The 21,723-nt window shown below is 44.5% G+C and overlaps 1 protein-coding gene across 2 annotated transcripts in view; it reads right to left on the minus strand.

Annotated features, from left to right (window-relative positions):
• ZNF281 (zinc finger protein 281) overlaps positions 1 to 20,822 on the minus strand; it is a 28,107-nt gene extending 7,285 nt beyond the window's left edge. The window contains exons 1-5 of one of the 2 annotated variants that reach the window (XM_073683294.1): positions 20,219 to 20,822; positions 9,730 to 9,858; positions 1,819 to 1,939; positions 722 to 805; positions 478 to 596 (exon numbers count right to left, since the gene is read on the minus strand). In XM_073683294.1, coding sequence (XP_073539395.1) covers positions 478 to 596; positions 722 to 805; positions 1,819 to 1,939; positions 9,730 to 9,858; positions 20,219 to 20,545 — 780 coding nt within the window. In that variant the 5' untranslated portion in view covers positions 20,546 to 20,822. The remainder of the gene's footprint in view (positions 1 to 477; positions 597 to 721; positions 806 to 1,818; positions 1,940 to 9,729; positions 9,859 to 20,218) is intronic. The other variant, XM_073683295.1, reaches the window with a different exon arrangement.
• Positions 20,823 to 21,723: the final 901 nt, after the last annotated feature.

Raw genomic sequence — 21,723 nt, forward strand, 5'->3', positions numbered from 1 at the left:
GGCTTTCATTTCAGATACAGGAATAAATGTTCAGGCTCAGACCACGGGAGGAAAAACAATGGAGACAACTGCCCTCGGAGGAGGTTTATGTGAGGAAGAAAAACAGCGTAGCTTAGTCGCTCTTGGCTGTAGCTTCACCTCCAGTGGTCGGAGCTGGGCAGTTATTTCCCTCTCAGCCAAGAAAGCCTGAAATGCGTATAACCCTTTATCTGTCCCTTAGTTAAGGAAAGGTATTCCAGACACTGCTCTAACACCTGCAGGGTTTTATAGTAATAGAAACTTGACTAGATGTCAGTTTTCCATGTTTTTTACATCATTCGAATTTTAAGCAAAATGAGACGTTACAGAAAAAGAAAAAAATAAATCACCACAACCGTGATTCCTATTCTCTACATGGACAGAAGTACACATGTTAGCAATCTGTGGACAGGACTGCGGAATAAATGGGCGCTTTATACACCAGAATCAAATGTATACCTGCTGACAAGTGTCGCATTTGTATGGCTTTTCTCCACTGTGGGTCCTCTTGTGTCGCTCCATGTGATATTTTTGGATAAATTTCATGTTGCACTGGTCACAGTTAAAAGGTTTTTCACCTGAAATACAGAAAAAAATACTGTATGAGCTTGAAGCGCTATTCTGGCTATAAGAATCCCATCAAAGGAAAATTTTCCAGTAAACGTGATACAACACACGTCACGCATAAGAATCGTCTACGTACCGCTGTGAATTTTTTCATGCCGTTGGAGCAAATACTTTTGTATGAAACTCATATTGCATTGACTGCACTGAAATGGTCTTTCACCTATTGAAAAAAAAAAGGGAGAAACAAGCAATGTATGACAGAAATCTACAAGTATGCCTCAGTTCTAGAACAAATACTCTGCTTTATTGCCTTCATTTTCTCTAAAATGTCCCATGATCTGGTTATGCAGAAATATTCATTAGGGTCAATCCAACGTATATGTAATAGATAAGACCAGTCGGCTAGCTGTCAGTACGTACAGGAAGCCACGTCATTGGTCCATGTCCCCACTCATCGACCACCTCAATTGTGGCTACTAAATAAAATCTACATGCAGTGAAACACCAAGATGACCAATCTTTATTAGAAACTGCAAAAAAAAAAGGATATGGCTGTTATCTTAGGGTAAGTATGACTTTTTGATCAATATTTATTTCATTTATTTTGAGGCAGGATGGCAGAAAACAGATTTTTTTTTTAAATTTTTTGTTAAATGCCGTTCACCATGCAAGATAATTACTGAAACAAGTGTACAGTACGGATCGTCACAGACATGGAGACACGGCAATACCAAATATGTTTTGATTTTTGTTTGGAGGATTTTTTTTATTTATAATTTAACCATTTTTTACTAACATTTTAATTTTTTTTTTTTATATATTTTTTAGTCCCACGAGCGGACTTGAACACGTGATCCTTTGCTTACATTACCTGTCAGTGTTTTACATCACATTAGGCTTTGGTCTAATAGGCTTTGGTCTAATAGGCCAAGGTCTAAGGCAGCTCATCGCCATACCAGATTCGTTAGTGGAAAGGAGTGTGGAATAGTTTAGTTTGCGTTCGGCTGACAGAGGGAATATGAGCTAGCTCCAGTTCCAGTATCTCATCTGTCTATTACACAGCTGGCGGCGGTTATGCCAGTGACGTATATAAAGCAAGTCACACAGCATTAGGACGCAAATATGTCATTTTCTGCTAAGGGGTTAAACAGCTTCTGCAAAAGTGTATTTCATGGACAACTCTACAGACTGCAGGACCATCTGGAAAAAAGTAAATATAAGGATTTATTTTACCTGTGTGTATGAGCACGTGCCTGCGTAGATGGTAGGAGCTTCTAAAAGCAGCACTGCAATGTTCACATATATGAGGTTTCTGATTTGGAGACATGTTCGCTTCGCCATCACCACCTAATGACTGAAAAGAAAGAACGGCCATTAGATTTGCTCTCAGAATACCCCCTCATTTATAATCCCAGCATCCTCTGAACCCTAAGGTTATGTGCCCACGGTCAGGCTATAGCAGCGCTTTGGAAGCACCGTATTTTTACTGCGTCCTATCACTGAGGTAAATCCGCATGTGTTCATTTGAGCACATGTGGAGTTACCACACTCTATACATTTTATTGGGGAAATTTCTGTTGTGGAGACTATTGTCTACACAACAGAAATTGACATGCTGCAGCTCGTAAAGCCGCGCCACGGGAGAGTTTACACGACGTCAAATAGAAGCACAATGGGCGTGGGATTTCTATAAATCCATCCACTGTGCTTGTACTGTAGAACGCAGCGGTTTGGAAGCACAGGTGAGCTGCGTCCAAACCGCTGTCATTACGGATTGTGGGCACACATCCTAAAATTTTACCCCCTGTATAGTCTGGCTCAGAGACTACAGAAGTACAAGGCCAAAAGCTGCATCACTGCCCCACAGAAGGCATAATGGCTTCTTACGTGCTGGTTAGTACCATAAAATGATCCTTTTCAATTTATCCCCTGAAAGTGATATAAACATAGGTACAAACTAAAGAAAAGGTACAGTGGTCATGTACTTTTGGGTTGGGTTGCACACATAACACAGAAAATGGAGGTCACTCAAGGACGCTCTTTTGTCTTAGGGTCTGGCCGCTCTAGCCCTACTGCTGTCACTAGTATCACTGTGTGAATGGGGATCCGTCTGCATTTTAAATAGGGTTCAGTGAACCCTAAGAAGAACATGTCACTACACAACAGGCTTTGGAGAGGAGAGCCAGACAGATGCCATGGAGGACAAGACCTGCTGTATCCGCAGACCTTCCAGCATTCAACGTGGAACAATCACAAGAAGTCTATTCTTCCCAGGGTTCAATGACCTTAGCCGAGGTCTCCGTTCCTTCTCCAATGCTTCAGATGTGGAGATTGGGCTGTACAGTTCAACTTTCTTTACTTATAGGGGTTAGAGAAAAAAAGGGTAAGGCAGTGTGCCCACTATACATTTTACAAGCGTTTTTGAAGCGGAATTTCCACAGCGAAAACGCTTAAAAAATGCTTGGCAATACGTGCCCCATGGCCCCCAATGATAATCCGCATGTGCTGTGCACATGCTGCGGAAATTTCCGCTGCGGATTATCATTGCGGAAAAATCCGCAGCATGTCCATTAATTTTGCGGACACACAGCGTAATTGCCGCCACTGACTTGCAATGAAACGCTTGATATCCGCATGACTACATGTGCACAAGCGGATATTAAGCAATTCAATGTGCGGATGGTACCCGGGTCTGGAGAAGAGGAGACTCATCCAAACCCAGGTACCATGGTACCTGTATTAAAAAAAAAAAAAAAAAAAAAAAAAAGTAAAATAAAAAATAAAGATTATACTTACCTTCTGATGGCCCCCGGCCTCCTCAGCGATGCGTGCGGTGTGTTGGGCGGCTCACGGTGGTGTGAGGACCAGCCATGACGTCATTTAGTCATGTGACAGGTCACGCGACCGTTGCCGTCGGCATTCGCGTGACCTGTCACATGACTAAATGACGTCATGGCAGGTCCTTTTACACAACCGCGAGACACCGGACGCATCGTACAGGAGACCGGGGGCCATCGGAAGGTAAGTATAATCTTTATTTTTTACCATTCTTATTCTTTTTTTTAACTATTACTTGGTCACACTATATAAATCCATTCCGGTTGCATGGATTTATATAGTGTTAACAAGTTGTCAAGCACTTTTCCAAGTGATGCTAAAATCGCTTGGAAAAGCGCTTGATAACCCACATGCAGAAATGCATGCAAAGACACTTGACAAACGCTTCTACCTGGCGGGAAAAACACATGTAAAATCCGCATGCGATTTTCCTGCCAAGGAGAAGCGGAAAAAATATGCATTTCTGCATCGTGGGCGCATAGCCTTAGGTTATGTGCGCACGATCAGGATTTGCTTGCAGAAATTTCTGCAGCGCTTCTGCACCTCTTGGCAACAAAAACGCTGCGGAAAATCCACAGCGTTTTTGATGCGTTTTCAGGCATTTTTTCCGATGCATCGTATAGGAAAAACGCAGGCAAAAACGTACAAATAATGGATATGCTGCTTCTTTTAACACGCATGAAATTCTGTAAGGAACAATCCTGATCATGTGCACAGATCTTGCAAAATCTCATAGAAAATGCTGGGATAAGGTTTGTAATGTGTTTCTGGGGTCAATTCCGCGCGGATTTATCGCATCAAAAACGCATAAAAACTGCACTGTGTGCACATACCCCGACTGTCTGACCATCAAGATCAGAGTCAGGAAAAACTGAACATTCAGGGGGTCTATCATGACTAGTGTTGAGCGAGTATGTTCTATTAACCCTTTTTGCGAGTATGCTCGGGCCCGAGCTCAGAGTATTTATAGCTGCTCAGTGATATGGTTGAATCGCTCCCGTGTGCATGATTTGCAACTATTTAACAGTTTTATTACATGTGAGGAATGTATATTTCTTACACATTCCTCACATGTAATGAAGCTGTCAAACAGTTGCAAATCATGCACATGGGAGCGATTCAACCACATCACCGAGCAGCTGTAAATACTTGGAGCTCGGCCGGAGCATACTCGGACAGAACATACTCGCTCAACACTAATCATGACCAATATGTCCTCCTCCGAACACTGAGCTATAAGGCTGTGTGCCCACGTAGCATTTTTCAAGCGTATATGCTGCGGAATTTCCGCAGCGTAAACGCTTGAAAAACGCATGGTAATCCGCACCCCATGGTCCCCAATGGGATTCCGCAACTTCTATGCACATGCTGCGGATTTTTCCGCAGCGTTTATGCCGCGTTCAAAAATCCGCAGCATGTCATTTAATTTTGCGTTTCCGCAAGCGGAATTGCCTTAGTCCAATGCATAAAAAACGCAAGGCAATTCCGCATGTGGAAAACGCGTGATAAACGCGCGAAAAATGCGCGATAAACGCGTGCGGAATTCCGCATGCGTTTTTCCGGGAGAGGACTTGCATTTATGCAGCAGAAATTTTCTGCTTCATAAATGCAACGTGGGCACATAGCCTAAAAGGTTAGCATTGACTAATAAGAGGTGCGTGTGTCATACTGAGACACTGGGCTCCAACCAATGGAAATTTGTTAATAACTACCGTAATTTGGATCTTGATCTAGATTTTCCTTTTGTTACTAATCTCAGAGCTCAAATATTCACCTGGTTTTTGGCCTAACGGTTGGAATCCTAGTCCCTTTTCCGCTTTACCTTTTTCCATGTAATTTTATTGGTTGCATCTTGTAAAATCAATAAAAACAAAATAAGGAAAATAAGTCAAATCGTTAGTTTTAAGGGGCAGATTGATTATAGTCATGACTAGTGATCGTTGTAACACTGTCAACATGACTATTCGCAAAGCCCGTGCTAAAATTAATTTTTTCTCTGCCTAGTAAAAGTATCGATTTTGTGAGAAGCATGTGCAAAATTATCCCCAAGCATAACTAAAACAGGTTGCCTTTAAAAGGTCTGAAAGCTGAGTGACACTGCCACAGAAGATAATTTTTAACTTCACAATACACAACTCAAGGACTTTACTGGGGATGTTTTTTTCTTTGTAGAGTAAAGCAAATATTAGCAGTATATGGACACCTATAAAACATACAGACATCTATCTTGTTGCTGGGAATCGCTGCATATTCAGCAGTGTCAGTAAAGACAACCTTGAGAGTTTGGGAATAACCGGAAAACAAACTATATTTGGCCTCATGAGGTGGTGCTCCATGCTCCTAGATACACAAATCAGCAGGTGATAAATATCGACAGAGCAGCAGATAAGTGAACAGCGAAGCAGGCTGCCCCCTAAGGGCTCATTAACATGTCCCATTTTTCCACGTACGAGAAGATCAGACTGTGATCATCGAATCGTCAACACCCATAAAATTCTATGGGTGCATGTGAAACATAGGACTGCACTTGGATGTTATCCTTGTGCAGTCCGATCACCACAGACACAGGCAATAGAGGAGCTGGAGAAATTACTTTCTCCGTTTCCCCGCACCTGTGCTGCGACTCTTGTGTGAGAGAATCTGAGCACAGTGCACTGTCAATTTTGACAGAATTTGAGCTGAGTGTCATCTGAATAATTGGCCCGATTCTCTATCATGAGAGAATCGACGGCCGTGTGACCCCGGCCTTAAAGGGGGACATTGATCAAAATTAACATCAGGGACTGGGTTCATTGCATAGTGCCAGTAAAAAGAAAAAAAAAAAATCTGACTTGTGACATGCTCCCCCCCCCCCCCAATTGTAGTCTAAGGGAATGTGTGTGACACACAGGACCAGAACTACTTGTATGATAAAATTACTTAAAGGGGGTTGTCCGATCCAAATCGATAAGTTTGCAGTCATTCTGTGTGACTGCAGACTTATGAATCCCCCCAGCGAATGCACTGTGCGCTGCGGGGATTCACCGGTTTCTGAGCCAGGACCGGAGGGTATGTACAGTACAGACCAATAGTTTGGACACCTTCTCATTTAAAGATTTTTCTGTATTTTCATGACTATGAAAATTGTACATTCACACTGAAGACATCAAAACTATGAATTAACACATGTGGAATTATATACTTAACAAAAAAGTGTGAAACAGCTGAAAATATGTCTTATATTCTAGGTTCTTCAAAGTAGCCACCTTTTGCTTTGATGACTGCTTTGCACACTCTTGGCATTCTCTTGATGAGCTTCAAGAGGTAGTCACCGGAAATGGTCTTCCAACAATCTTGAAGGAGTTCCTAGAGATGCTTAGCACTTGTTGGCCCTTTTTCCTTCACTCTGCGGTCCAGCTCACCCCAAACCATCCCGATTGGGTTCAGGTCTGGTGACTGTGGAGGCCAGGTCATCTGGCATAGCACCCCATCACTCTCCTCTTTGGTCAAATAGCCCTTACACAGCCTGGAGGTGTGTTTGGGGTCATTGTCCTGTTGAAAAATAAATGATGGTCCAACTAAACGCAAACCGGATGGAATAGCATGCCGCTGCAAGTTGCTGTGGTAGCCATGCTGGTTCAGTATGCCTTCAATTTTGAATAAACCCCCAACAGTGTCACCAGCAAAGCACCCCCACACCATCACACCTCCTCCTCCATGCTTCACGGTGGGAACCAGGCATGTAGAGTCCATCCGTTCACCTGCGTCGCACAAAGACACAGTGGTTGGAACCAAAGATCTCAAATTTGGAATCATCAGACAAAAGCACAGGTTTCCACTGGTTTAATGTCCATTCCTTGTGTTCTTTAGCCCAAACAAGTCTCTTCTGCTTGTTGCCTGTCCTTAGCAGTAGTTTCCTAGCAGCTATTTTACCATGAAGGGCTGCTGCACAAAGTCTCCTCTTAACAGTTGTTGTAGAGATGTGTCTGCTGCTAGAACTCTGTGTGGCATTGACCTGGTCTCTAATCTGAGCTGCTGTTAACCTGCGATTTCTGAGGCTGGTGACTCGGATAAACTTATCCTCAGAAGCAGAGGTGACTCTTGTCCTTCCTTTCCTGGGGCGGTCCTCATGTGAGCCAGTTTCTTTGTAGCGCTGGATGGTTTTTGCAACTGCACTTGGGGACACTTTCAAAGTTTGCCCAATTTTTCGGACTGACTGACCTTCATTTCTTAAAGTAATGATGGCCACTCGTTTTTCTTTACTTAGCTGCTTTTTTCTTGTCATAATACAAATTTTAACAGTCTATTCAGTAGGACTATCAGCTGTGTATCCACCTGACTTCTGCACAACACAACTGATGGTCCCAACCCCATTTAAAAGGCAAGAAATCCCACTTATTAAACCTGACAGGGCATACCTGTCAAGTGAAAACCATTTCCGGTGACTGCCTTTTGAAGCTCATCAAGAGTGTGCAAAGCAGTCATCAAAGCAAAAGGTGGCTACTTTGAAGAACTTAGAATATAAGACATATTTTCAGTTGTTTCACAATTTTTTGTTAAGTATATAATTCCACATGTGTTAATTCATAGTTTTGATGCCTTCAGTGTGAATGTACAATTTTCAAAGTCATGGAAATACAGAAAAATCTTTAAATGAGAAGGTGTGTCCAAACTTTTGGTCTGTACTGTATGTGTTATACATACTCTCGGCCAGGGCCAATCTAGTGGGAGTGGCCTTGCGCCATACACTTGTATTGAGAGAGGCCGTTCCCTGACTGGTGATGCGGTCGTCCAGTGGGCGTGGCCGACTAGAGGGCTGGTTCCAGCTCAAAAACCGGCGAATCCCCGCAGCTCAGAAGTGCGTGCGCTGGGGGGATTCATAAGTCAGCAGTCACAAAGAGTGACTGCAGACTTATACATTTTAACCAGACAACCTCTTTAATACTAGGTGGGGGGAGGGCAAAACTTCTATCATAGTTACTGATGATGACTACTTTAGTGCAAAAATACCACGGCACTCACTTTAATATGCGAATAAGATTTTTATTGGCAAGGCAGCATTTGGTAACAAAAAGGATATTGAATGTTTCGCTCTGTCCCAAACCTTGATCACGCCCCATGTCTTATGGTTCATAGTAGATACAGGATCTGACTGATATGACAAAGCTGGAGGTCAAGGACTGTGTCAGAACAAAAGGCTGTCAGTCCTTTTTGTTTCCATGTGCTGATTAATAAAACTACTTGACATAATGTCACTCAAAAAACAGTGTCAACATCACTGAAACAGCATCGGTATGGGAGGTGAGTATATGGTGTTTTTATTTTACAAAGCCATCTACTTCATTTAAAAAGGGTTGTCCAGGTAGTGATGAACTACCCATCTGCTAACCTGCAGCTGCAAATGTATTCATGCAATTCAGGAAAGAAAGAAAAAAAAAAAAAGTTAGAGCAAAGTTATAATGGGGCTACAGAGTGTTTTAGAAGTCCATACTCATTTGTCCACAAGGGACACGAACTAAGAATCTGACTAGTTGTAAGACTGTCAAAGTATCTCAAAAAACTTCAAAAGAAGCATTCGGTGGCCTGGGAGACTGCAATATCCTACCCCCAAGATAGAAGGCCCGATCTATGTGCTGTGTATAGGGTAGATCGCACAGTGAGCAAAGCAAATAGTACTGCACTGTGCAGCTGCACTTACACCGTGGCCACGGCTGCACATAGGCATTCTCCTGCTGCATCTGTTGGTTGGCAATCAGCTTTATTTTCCTGTAGCTGTAACTATGTCATGCCCTGTGTGGCTTAGCTGAATGAGCATGTGTAGTAAGGAGAGAAAGAAGCCATCAGTCAATGACTGCTCCCCCTCCCTCCCGCCGTCAGCATGCTCCGCCAGACAGGAAGCAAAGATATAGAAGGTAGAAGTTCAGATGAGGTCAAAGCCTAGACTTCAAGCAAATATAGATCCAAAATAGCATATGGAGCAAAAGCCACCCTTCCCTGTTAATGCCGCAATTTATGGATAGTTTAAAAAACTGCATTAAAACTATGGTTACATAAAAGCGGGTTATTATTTACTGGCAGTGTAGAGACAAAGCCAAAAGTTCCCTTCTATCTCCATTCCACAAGAGCCCCCCACCAGCAAACTACACACCTCAGCTTCAGGGTCTCAATAAGCAGAGGTCTAGAATAATGCAGGAGGGATGGCGCCAGCCAGCGGTACCAGTCCATTGTTTATTTCACCTGGGAGCCAGCACTCCTGCATCACCAGACTGGGGATGAACAATGCGGCAGAAGTTAGTGAAGCCCACGTGAGCACATCAAGGCTCTTACTTTAGAGGAGTCACTCCGCCTGCGCTTGGATTTTGCTTCCTGAGCTTCTGAGCTTGGACGCCTTGTCTTCTTCATGGATGGACTTGCAAGTTTTGGATCGCAGCCATTTTTTTCAGTTCTTATAAAAAGCTGTGAGAAGATATGGGTACGATTAAGGTTAGGATATGGGGTCACTCTTTAGGAATATTTTCGCTACTCTAATTTCATGGAAGCTTTTACAGCATGCTGTATTGTTGATGGTATAGATTATGTAGCATGCATTCCCATTTGTGGTGCATGCAACCATACACAAGTAACCGAAGGATACACTTCATTCCCCTGAGGTTTAATCATGTACTAATCCCCACAACACATGGACCTCATGGTAATATCTCAAATTACCTCCAATTGAGAATAATATGGATAATCTGACTCTATACAGTACTATATACAGAGGCTAGAGGGGCTGGTAACGTCACATTCACAGACATCTGCAGCTCGCGTGAGCCTGTATTCTAGTGTCCAAGACAAGGGCTAAATATCTGACAATTCGTACACCAGCGGCAGGTGTCTGCGGACGAGACATCACCGTCCCGCTCGCCTCTTGAGAAAGGAAACTAGGAAAGTTGAATTTCCACTTTATAAGGATTTTACTGAAAAACTTTTTTTGTCCCAAGTCACTCGTCCGATGAAATGTGCACAAAGTGGTAACATAAGTAAGTATCCACAAGGTCTGATGAGAATAGTGTACATGCATGGCCTCCACTCCATCCACTGCCTATGGGAATGACTTTCTCAGTGGATGGAGCGGTGCTGGAGCACGCCGACTACTGCACCACTCTCACAGGAGGATGCTAGAATCCCCACTCTCAGGATCTGTGGATCCCAGACATTACCTTGCCACAAGACATTTTGTAGAAAAACTACTTTAAAGCAAAAAAGGAACTTTGAAAGATGTATTCACAAAAGATGTACAGTGAACTATTGACCCAAAACCCTGAACTGTGAGCACCTTCATAGGGAAGATTTAGCCTCCTCACCGTAGTGACAGATGTAAGGGTATGTTCACACAGGGCATTTTTTTATGCAAATTTTCAGCTGCGTTTTACAGGACTAGCAAAGTCTATGAGATTTCAGAAATCTCATGCACACAGCTTGGTTTTTTTTCCTGACTGTTTTGTCAAAGAGCTGCGTTTTTACAGAATGCCACTTTCAGCATTTTTGCAGCATTTTTACCCATTGAAAGCAATGGGTAGTTGAAAATACGCAAAAAAAAAAAAAACGCTGCAAAAACAGGAATCAGGTTTTTCTGCGTTTTCAGTGCCAAAACCTGAGGAAGTTGAATTTTTACTAAACTTTATCAGCATGCATAAGAGGCAAATGGACAGGGACAAAAACGCAGCAAAACTTTTTTGAGGCAGAAACTTTACTGCCAAGAGAGCAGGTTTTGATGCAGAAAAAAAAAACCCCGCTTCAAAAACGCCCTGTGTGAACATACCCTTAAGAAGCCTTCGCCTACACAGGCACACAGTCACTGGATGTGTATTTTAGGACACACAGACATGAGGCTCTATCCATCTCTGTAAGGAGCACAGTGGGAGGCTGCAGACTGGCAAAAATCTGACTGAAAAAAAGGATTTATTGACTAAACAAAGCTTCTGGCCGGTCACAATGGGCTGGCTGGAGGTGGCCATTGAAATCTTTGTTTCACTTGCTGAAGCCTCAAGAGAGGACGTCTCCATGGAAAGATTTATCTCTGTGCAATTCAATGGCTCCCGAAGCCTCAGATGTTGTCACACCTGCCATGGGCATTTGTGTGTCCCACCACGATGTGAGCGGATTCTTCTACGTTATTTATACCAGAGCGGAGGCTGACACTTCTACAGATGAAGATAAAGAAAAACTAGACACAACAGGAAAACAGTAACCTAGAGCACTAGAAATGTTTCATCCCACTAACACTAGACGGCAGTCACATCTCTGAGGTAACTTCGCCCCCTGGCTTTAGCTACATATTTTGGGCGCCAATGCATGGGTGTATATACCCCTCATTCACTCAATTTTAGCACCACGTGGATTTTGATGTTTTCCATCAAAATCTTTGTGACAAAAGCCCACAAAATGCCTTGCGCTCCTTGGCATGAGAAATATGGATTGCTGTTTACACGAGAACAGATTTCTCTGAAAGCGGTTTTAATTCAGATTCCACCCAAGAAATAACACCGCTTAGCAAGACGTGGATGAGCCGCACTGAGCAGGGCTTCAGCACGCCGATCCTCAACTTGTCTGTGGCAGAAACCCAATTTTTCCTTCAGAACCTGTGTGTGAAACAATGATAAGCAAACTCTCAAAATTCAATTTCTGTACCTCGATGGCTCACCAAGAGAGGAAGGTCTTGTATGGGTATGTTCACACAATGGCGATGCAGAATCTGGGCAGAAAGTCTGACCCTCAAATTTCTGCTGTGGATCTCCAGTACGAGGGGGTGGACTAAGCCCCACTCTATGGGGACAATCCATGTTTACCTCATGCACCAAGAGGTAACTTGTTTTCTGACTCAGGGATTTCGGCATGTAACCTGCATGGATACGTCCCTGAAAGCCGTAGCTAACAAGGTAAAGACCTGAGGTGTGAGATGAGACTTGAAGTACACATAATGGGTGTACACAGCGGCCATGATGGCCCATTCTACCACCTGCACACTTTCTATAAAACAGTATAGATCTCTATAAAGTAAAATGGAGGTGATGGTCTGGAGCTCCTAAGAGTATTTTTGTTGGTATTAGCATAAGAGGTAAAAACACTTTTGCCCTCTAGTATAAAGGGACAGTCAATGTAAGGCAGAAATTACCCACACACAGGAACAATAGTCCACTTCAATGGCCTTTAATACCTTTAAGAAAGGCCAACAATGAAAAGGCATCTGCTCCCAAAACTGAAGAGGTGAAGAACGCCTTAGTGGGTGTCACCCATCCCTAATGAATGTCTGAGCTGCAGCCTCATGAATATTGGTTTAGCTCACAAAATGGCCGCCTCCATGTCAGAGGTGCCCAATCTCACATATGCTGATTCACCACACAAAATGGAGGACACTAATGAGCACTGGCTAAAGGGTATGACAACACTTGTCTTATGTGATCACGTGAACCTGGTGACATACAGATCCTCACATGAGCGTCACCACTACTGAGTGGTGTTATGGCCATATAATAGCCACAAGACGTGTGGACAACCTCCGTGCCACATGACCAAGTTTATAACAAGTAATGGCTTACACAGCTCAGAAAGATGAGCAGATATCTAAACATCAGGCATCCGCAGCGACACATCTGCTTGTTAATGTCCCTAGGACATGGATGAGCAACGCCCAGGAGTCAACCCCAACCCACATGGAAATTCTGGTACAGATGCACCTAGTACACCCAGTAGCCCCCTTTATCCAATTGTCATTCACAGGGAGGCTGAAGCTGGTGGCCACCAATGAAATGGGCAAGAGCAATGCAATATCTGTCAACAGGTGGGATGGAGCACTGCAGTTGAGCCCTATTAATATCCATGGAGGTGAGCTGCAATACCAGCCACAACCAGTAGACCGGTGTGGTGCGGTTTTTAGAACAAAGTTTTTTCTAATCCTGGACAAACCCATTAAAAGTATAACTGCACTTTCAAAAGCATGTCACAAGTCTAGATTGGTGGGGGTCTTGAAGGACATGGTACATGTGGGACCTGGCTGATAAGAAAAGTCCAAGGCGATTGCATATAAGACCTACTATATATAGAAGTATTATGGCTTCAATCCTTGGACAAAGATATACCCTATGAAGATCTTATAATACTTCAGTTGAATTGTGGAGGAGTCCAGCTCTTACAACCTTAGGGGCCCGTTCAGACTGTGTTTTCTAGGTGAGGAAAGCACATGTACCCACTATACCCAGTACACATGGGTAAATTTTCCATGCAGACCAATACTCTAAGTGGAAAAAAAAATTGCAGCATGTTTCATGGAGCAGAATAATGCATGCAATGTAAAGGAAGTTGCGGCACCTATATGCAATGCGGACGAGCACATAGAGACCAGCCACGTCCAATATTAGCAGACACGACTGGCCCATTTTCCATGGGGTCATCCAAACCCGGTCTTATATAAATGTTAAAATGCAGCTACATAAATGTGCCCAAATACAGAAAGGAAGGAGGAGTGATCACTGACACGCAGACCAGAATGTAATAGCAGCCTGTAACAAAGCTGCCCGATGCCACCTGGCATACAGGCACTCCTGGCCCATACACACCGACTGTAACCTGACAGCATGTGGGGATACAATTTCATGAGGTAAGCCGCCATGAACATGGTGTGAATAGAGCCTTAATGAAAAAAGAATGATTCATTCTTATTAGAGAAGAGGAGGGTATAGGCATGGCAATTGTGCAAACCACCGACAATCAGTGGTTTGATAAAACATGGCCAAGGCGGTGACAGACATTGCCTCTATAACAATCCTCACAGAAGTCATAAATGGTGATTTTTTTTTTTTAAGGAATTTCCATATGGATGTTTACAATAAATGTATGATAAATATGCGTGCCACTTCTAGGCCCCGGACTGCATTCTATGTGGTGGAGTGGAGGTAAATGTCTCTCTCTATCCATTTCTCTATAGAAGTCCCAGGAACAGCTCAGCTAACTCTTCAAAGAACCAGCTGACTGAGGCACCCAAAAGACACCCCACAAACCAGGACCACAGTTCTGTAGATAAGTGTGGGTTCAAAGGTGGCAGACATGCATGGTGTATCTATAGAATGTCAAAGATGGGAATATCCCTTTTATCTCTTGCCCGCTGTGGCAGGTTTCAAACATTATGTTTCATGGTCCGAGTGTTGACAACAATGTATGGAGTCTCTTTATCCAAATGCGACAGCATCATCAGCACATATAAGGCAGTAGAGTTCTGGTCCGGAGACCCTGGGTCGGACCATTTATCTCCATTTGTATTAGGACTGGGAAACACAGATTTCACCATGCCCTAAGTGGTTAAAGGGATAAACCATTCAATGCAATTTATTACATTAAGGTTAGAGTAATAAAGTAAGAAAGTAATAAAGGTTAGAGTGAAGGGAGTCTGATAGCTGGGACCCCCAAATAATTCAATTTCCATAACCCACTTAACCTCTCGTGATGACTAGCTGATCTGCAGATAGAAGGACCCAGCAGATAATATCTTCCCCTGAACATAGTTACAGGGTGACCATTAAAATTAATGAGTGTCTACGTAATTTATCAACTTGCTAGGCGCTCAGAGGTAATCTGTCACCTGGCTTTTCGCACCTAATCTGAGAGCAGCTGATTTACAGCGGGCGTCCCCAATCTATGGCTCCTGGGCCCCTGTTGTGTGGCTCACGGCAGCCTGACAGCTTGGCCAGTTAGCACCAGGCTTAGCACACAACTATGAAGGAAAGGTCCTCAGATGGTGACTTTTGTGAGTAACGCTGCACAGAAGAGAAGATCTGGATGTGCATACAGTGGTGGAGAGTGGAGGATGATACTGACAATTACGCCTCGGCCCCACTCTCAGTATTTGGTCAGTATGTTTTCTCAGGAGTGGGAGCCAAAACCAGGAGTGGGTGATAAATGCAGAATTGGGGCACTTGCTTCTATTATATCTTTTCTCTGATTGTTCCTCACTTGGTTTTGGCTCCCACTCCTGAGAAAAAATTCTGACCCAATACTGATAGTGGGGCCGTGGCCTTAGAGGCGTACTTGCAACTGGGTGTGATAGTGTGTGGTGCAAGAATACTGAAAGACCATAAAGTACAAACCTCTGGATGTAGGTGTATTGCCAATAAAGAAGGGGGCACAAAGTTTTGGTGTGCTTTCTGTGGGACTGTCATTACACCGGGCCTGTGGTGCGAGATGAGTACTGCTGAGAGTGGCTTGTGACCATCTACCAGAGTTTAATGTGGCTCAAGGCAAGAAAGGTTGTGGACCACTGATGTAGAGACAAAGACTCTGATTCCAGCGGTGTCACTTACTGGGCAACTTGCAGTAGTTTTGATAAAATCATAGTTTTATCAGCCAGAGATTTTCACTAGAGGACTAGTAAACCTACTGCCATGTAGTCCTCCATGTTCAAGAGCTCTATATAATACCATCCCCAGCACTGATTTGCAGCTGTGTACACTGCATAGGTAGAAAGCTGCCAATCAGTGGTGTGGGTGGGGTTATACAGAGCTCAGCAATGAGAGCACTGCTACATCTGCAGCAGATAAAACAGTAATTTTATAAAAACTGCAGCAAATTTGAAATTTGACTGGGCTGATCTTGGGGGGCTCACTAGCTGTGGTCTCCATGATGTGAATATAAACGGTATGTCCCACCGACAAAATCTTACTTCTGGGGATATTACTACATAAAGGGCTTCACACATGAAAGTAGTCTCAGATATAGTGGGCAACTAGGACTCTTCAGCTGGTCAATGATGTTAAAAGTGCTGCCCACAGACGTAACAGCACTGAACTGGTCTCTGATAACGCTGCTACCCTAACATCTCTCTGATAGGTGTATGGTTTTCTATATACATTATAAAGCTATAACTCAAACATGGACTACAGGATCAACTGAGAACAGGTTTCTTTAAGGACTTGGGGTTGGATTTGCTGCAAACAGCATAGCACTGGGCAAAATCCACCGCAGAAATTGACATGTTAAGTGTTGGAGAACCACAGAAGCCACAAAATTTATGCTGCACATTTTTATTTCAGAAAACAGACTGAAAAGCTACTAATATCCGAACTATAAAAAAATCCACTGATAGGAAGGGGCATTTCCATTTTAGTAAGTGATGTCTATATTGAAAGTGGAGGATCCGACCTCTTGGATCGACAACGATCCTGCGAATGAAACCCCTTCAGCACTGCGTCACCTTTACAGACTTTCCTCTGGGAGTGCCAGTATGAAGGGAGAAACCATAAAGAAGTCGTCACATCGAATCAAGAGCTGCGGTCACTTCATTTCCAGGATTGTTAGGGTCCCAGAGGTCAGTCCACCAGCGCTCATTAAAGGGAGCGCAACATTCGATTCATGCTGCCTAAATCACGGACAGAAAGAAATTGAACAGACTGCGCGATAGCAGCCAAATGTTATTTTTTTTCTCTCTCTGAAACGCTCCGGCGTTCAAAGTGATCACAGTTTGAAGATCGGGCCCGCGACTAGATGGAAGAGACTAGTTCAGCGTCACCTCCGGCCGTCTTCTCCTCACATCGCTCCTGTGGATTGACAGGTGTCTCCCATGTATGTACACAGGTAGAGAGACCTGTCAATCACCTGGAGTGGGGAGAAGCCGGCAGGGGCAGCACCAGATTGGTCAACTTCTTTTCCTACGGTCCTCAGCCGCCTCTTCAAACTATGGCTAATTTATCAGGTTCACAGTTTTCATGACAGTCTTGAAAATGGAGTGGAGTGCGAGGCACCTGAGTCATTAAGAGGCGCCCGCTTCTTAAAGGGGTGGTGCCATGAACAAAAGTTCATTTTAATCAACAGATCTTGGAATAAAAATAAATTCTACAATTGGATGCGTTTAAAAATGTTTTTCCTGTCCCGAGATAATCTTATAAATGTTCCCCTGTGTAATGTCTGTGTCTGACCGTGCAGGAACATGGTCTGATCATACCACAGCTCCTGGGCAGGAGGGGAAGGCAAAAAGTATACAGACATTACAGCAGGGGATCACAGAGGAATATTTTCCTTCCCCCTGCCCAGGAGATGTGGTATGATCAGACCATGTTCCTGCACGGTCAGACATTTATAAGATTATCTCAGCACAGGAATATATTTTTTTTTAAAACACATTAAATTGTGGAACTTATTATTCCAAGATCTGCTGATTAAAATATACTTTTGTTCGTGACACAACCCCTTTAATGAATCAGCTAAGACGCAAAGTGGTGTGCGCCTCATCACAACTAGATTTGTCTGGTAAGGAAAAACATTGCCCGTCACTTCCCAGATCTGTCCATTTTGACCAAGCAAGGCAAAATTGGCACATATGCGCCAAGTGTTACAAAATTTTTGCAAAGATAACACTGCGCAAAAAAAATTTGTGTTTTTTCAAACCTTTTTAAGTCAGAATTCTGGTGTAAAAGTTTTGATGAACTGGGCTTTATGTTTTCTCTGAAACACCAGAGGTTTTCAGGTAAAAACATACATGGCTCCATTCGTACAGTCGGCCCTGATTTATGGTGCCCGTGGTTTGAGCAGCATGAGTCAAGTGACAGATTCCCATTAAAGACGATCTTTGACGGGATTTTCCCATATAAATTGAGTTACTCCTCCTCCGATTCTGGGACAGTTTTTCTTCTGTGCCCCTCAGTTATGACCTCCCTAAATAAAGTTACAAGTTTTCCCTTCAACCAACTGGACATATAACACAGAACGTCACAGAGAAGTTCTATGATACACGCCTGGTTGGTTGAAGGGAAAACTTGTAACTTTATTTAGGGAGGTCATAACTGAGGGGCACAGAAGAAAAACTGTCCCAGAATTAGAAAAGCAGCACCATTTGGTAAAGGTATTAAGTTTACAAAATCGCCAGTCAAAGGTCTTCTTTAAAAGGTGTAATCCTCTGCTCGCTTCTGCAGAATGGGGCCGGTGACTTCATATCTACAAATATTTGCCGGCTCATGTGCGAGAGCAGCAGATCTCTGTAGACGTGATGTCACCAGCCTTGCTTACAACCTACGCATAAGCGAGAGGGGCCGGATTACCTCTCTAAGTGATGGCACATCCTTGAGATAAGGAAATAACCACACAACGATCAGAATGGCTGCTTGTCACGTGACCGCTCACATGTGATTTCTATACCTGAACCTCTCTCAATGGGAGAGTCAGAAAATAAAACTGTAGACATGCGAGCTCAAGTATGCAGATCACATGAGGACATGCGACGTGCGCTGGGAGTATAGAATCATGACAGTGAGTACAATACAAACTGTTAGGACTCTGCATGTTACAGTCCCTGCTAAATTATTGAAGTATCCTAGACAACCCCTTTAAGTTAGTTATGCACATTAAAGAGTTCTCCACACCACTCTTCCACATTGGGAGGTGAGCAGCACCAGTGAGGTCTTGTCTACACATACCTGCGCAGTGAGTGCACCATCAGCCGGCGTCTGAAGAGGTCACCGGAGCAGAACACCTCCCTATGCAGAAGTGAGCGGAGACTGAGTAAGCGATACTGGGACACCAAACCTGTATATTGGCAAGGTGTCAGCTATGTGTGTACGCAGGGAAGTTACCAATGTACACGCTAAGGGGTTCTATTAGCGCACCATGGCCAACATGTGTCCTTTACACCTCGATCCGAATACTGTATGTGTATAGGACACCACAGTACACGACACTACTCCTTAGAATGACACCCAGTACCATGAGGCACACATTTTTTGCAATGGAACATGGACGTATACGTCAGGAACTTTTCTCATATGTGGATGCCAAGAACATTATGGGACCGTAACCTTACATACATCATGGCCTTTATTTTTGGAAGAGCCGGGAGAACTTCCATCTTGTAATGACTTATTGGGGCTCCCCAAGACTAAACTATTGACGACCAATCTATTAGATGGGTGCTGATCTCTGCTCCTGTGTCCGGAGCTGATCACAGTGGCCCAGTACATAGCCTGGTGGCTGCTGCCAAGTACTGTGCCTTATCTGCCATTCATCTGAGGAGATACAGTGCAGCACACAGCAGAGGGCACCAGGCAACGCTTACATCCCGCCGGTACAGGAGCTGATTAGTTGGGTACCGGGGTTGGACCCCATTGATCTCAATTATGACCAATACTATGGCTACCTCACCAAAGGTTCAGTCCTGGACAACCCCTTTAAACCTAAGGTGCAGACAAGCAGAAGTACCTCTGCCAGGGCACAGGGGCAGTACAGAAGAATCACTGCGGATGGCAGTGTAAAATGTTCCACGTTGTGGATTTTCACTACGGATTTAACCCTTTCAATTGCCACAAATGCAGAACTTGAGGGCTTTCTGAAGCTGGGGGACGTCTACATCACTCTGAACTTACCTGTGTGGATGTTATCTAAAGCAACAGACCGCTAAACCTCAGGATCCCATTCGGAGCCGACCAGTCGTTTCTATGAACTTTATTGACACTAGAAATGGTGAACACTACTAACGGAGATTACGACGACGGCCGACATTAACCAGTTAGGGGTACAAATGAGGGGTCTAACGGCAGCCGACTACTATGGAGGAAACTCAAACTCTTTGTGGAACCCAATGGTAAACAGACCGAGAACCGGAGTGGACCCTGATGTGGTGTGATAGACCATGGGCCGGACAGCCCCCCATGTGAATAAGCCATGAGCCCCCCCCCCCCCCCAGTTAATGGCACACAACACCTGGTTATGGGCCGTCCTGCCCATTGTTCCCTGGGGGCGACCATCTCCCTCCATTACTTTCCCTCCAGAGCCCAGCAGTGGTGTCAGCACAGCTCACCTCTCTGTTGAGGCCCAGGTCTGGGATGAGCCCGGGGCTTCCCACCGTCACCTCCATGATCTCGGCCTGCCGCTCCCGGTAGTACGGGTGGTACTGCTCGTGCTCCACGATCTTCTCCTGCTTGATGCCCGTCAGGCTCTGCAGGAAGTCGGCCGGGTGTGGCGGGGGGGAGCCCGGCTCTTTCTTCAGGATCATGTCCCCCGGAGCCGGTAGAATAGCCGGTGGTGGCGGCGGAGGCGGCAGCAGTTCTGAGCCCAGCCGGGCGAAGGTGGTGACCGGCGGGAGGTGGCTGAACATGAGCATGCTGGGGGGGAACGTCGGCTCCATGGCTCGTCGTGTCCCAGGGAAGGTGAAGCACAAGAGCGGAGAGGGAGCAGGGGCTGCTGAGGTAACGGACCGGGCCAGGCAGCCAACTAGGTCTCGCACATCCTCACAGTACGGCCTTTCCTCCGAACATCGAGCTCGTTACCGATCGCCGGGGGATCTCGGCGGGAAACAATACCGTCATTGACCGTCGGCCTAGTACTGAAGAAACACGACGCCCGAAAGCTCCACAATAGAAGCAGTTAGAGAGTCATACTGCGCAAGCGCGGGGATCAGAAAGCATCTCATTGCACTTGCGCAGAACCCAGAAGCCTTCTCGACGCGCACGCGCCTTACTCCACGAAGCATGTCCTGTGGTTATTTTGGGTCTATTGCGCAAGCGCGTCCCAGCGAATCGTTGCGCTTGCAGTATGGGTAGTAGTGATCATTGCGCATGCGTTTTATTCTTTATGCTTTTTTGTGAATGGCTTTATTTAAAGGGACACAACAAATCTACAATCTCTGTCATCTGTGTTGGCCACTAGTATGCATGTCAGTAATTACTAGTCCAGGAGACATCAAACTTCTTATTTATCCACGGGTTAGGTGTCTGATCGCTGTGGGAGCCCAGAGCAGCGATTGGGCAGTTATAGTTGACTCTGTGGCTGGGTGATGATAGCTCTGATTTCGGGATCCCACTATAAGGCCACAGTCACACATTCAGTATTTGGTCAGTATTTTACCTCAGTATTTGTATGCCAAAACCAGGAGTGGGTGATAAATACAGAAGTGGTGACGTGTTTCTATTATACTTTTCCTCTGATTGTTCCACTCCTGGTTTTGGTTTATAAATACTGATGTAAAATACTGACCAAATACTGAACGTGTGAAGGTGGGCATAGGCCATTCATGTGCCACTTTTTCCCACAATTACAGGCCCATAGTATATAGCACACACAGCTGGACCTAGTATATTGGTGGACGGCTCCATATCTGCACAGTTGTATGAATGGCTTCTCAGCAGATTTTGCACAATATTTCCTGACCCATCAGTCGAAATTTTCCATTTGTAACGTATATTGGCCTCGATCATTATGGCTGTTTCTCCGGTTTTCTGGAGTGATTTGCTGCTTTTTAGTGGCTCTAGTATTTGCACCATATTCGCTATACGTTTTGCGCCCCTTTTTATGTTGTTTTTATTT

The sequence above is a fragment of the Phyllobates terribilis genome, unplaced genomic scaffold (assembly GCF_046119375.1).
Source record: "Phyllobates terribilis strain yellow unplaced genomic scaffold, ASM4611937v1 Scaffold_5__5_contigs__length_657084704, whole genome shotgun sequence".
Classification (NCBI taxonomy): Eukaryota; Metazoa; Chordata; class Amphibia; order Anura; family Dendrobatidae; genus Phyllobates; species Phyllobates terribilis.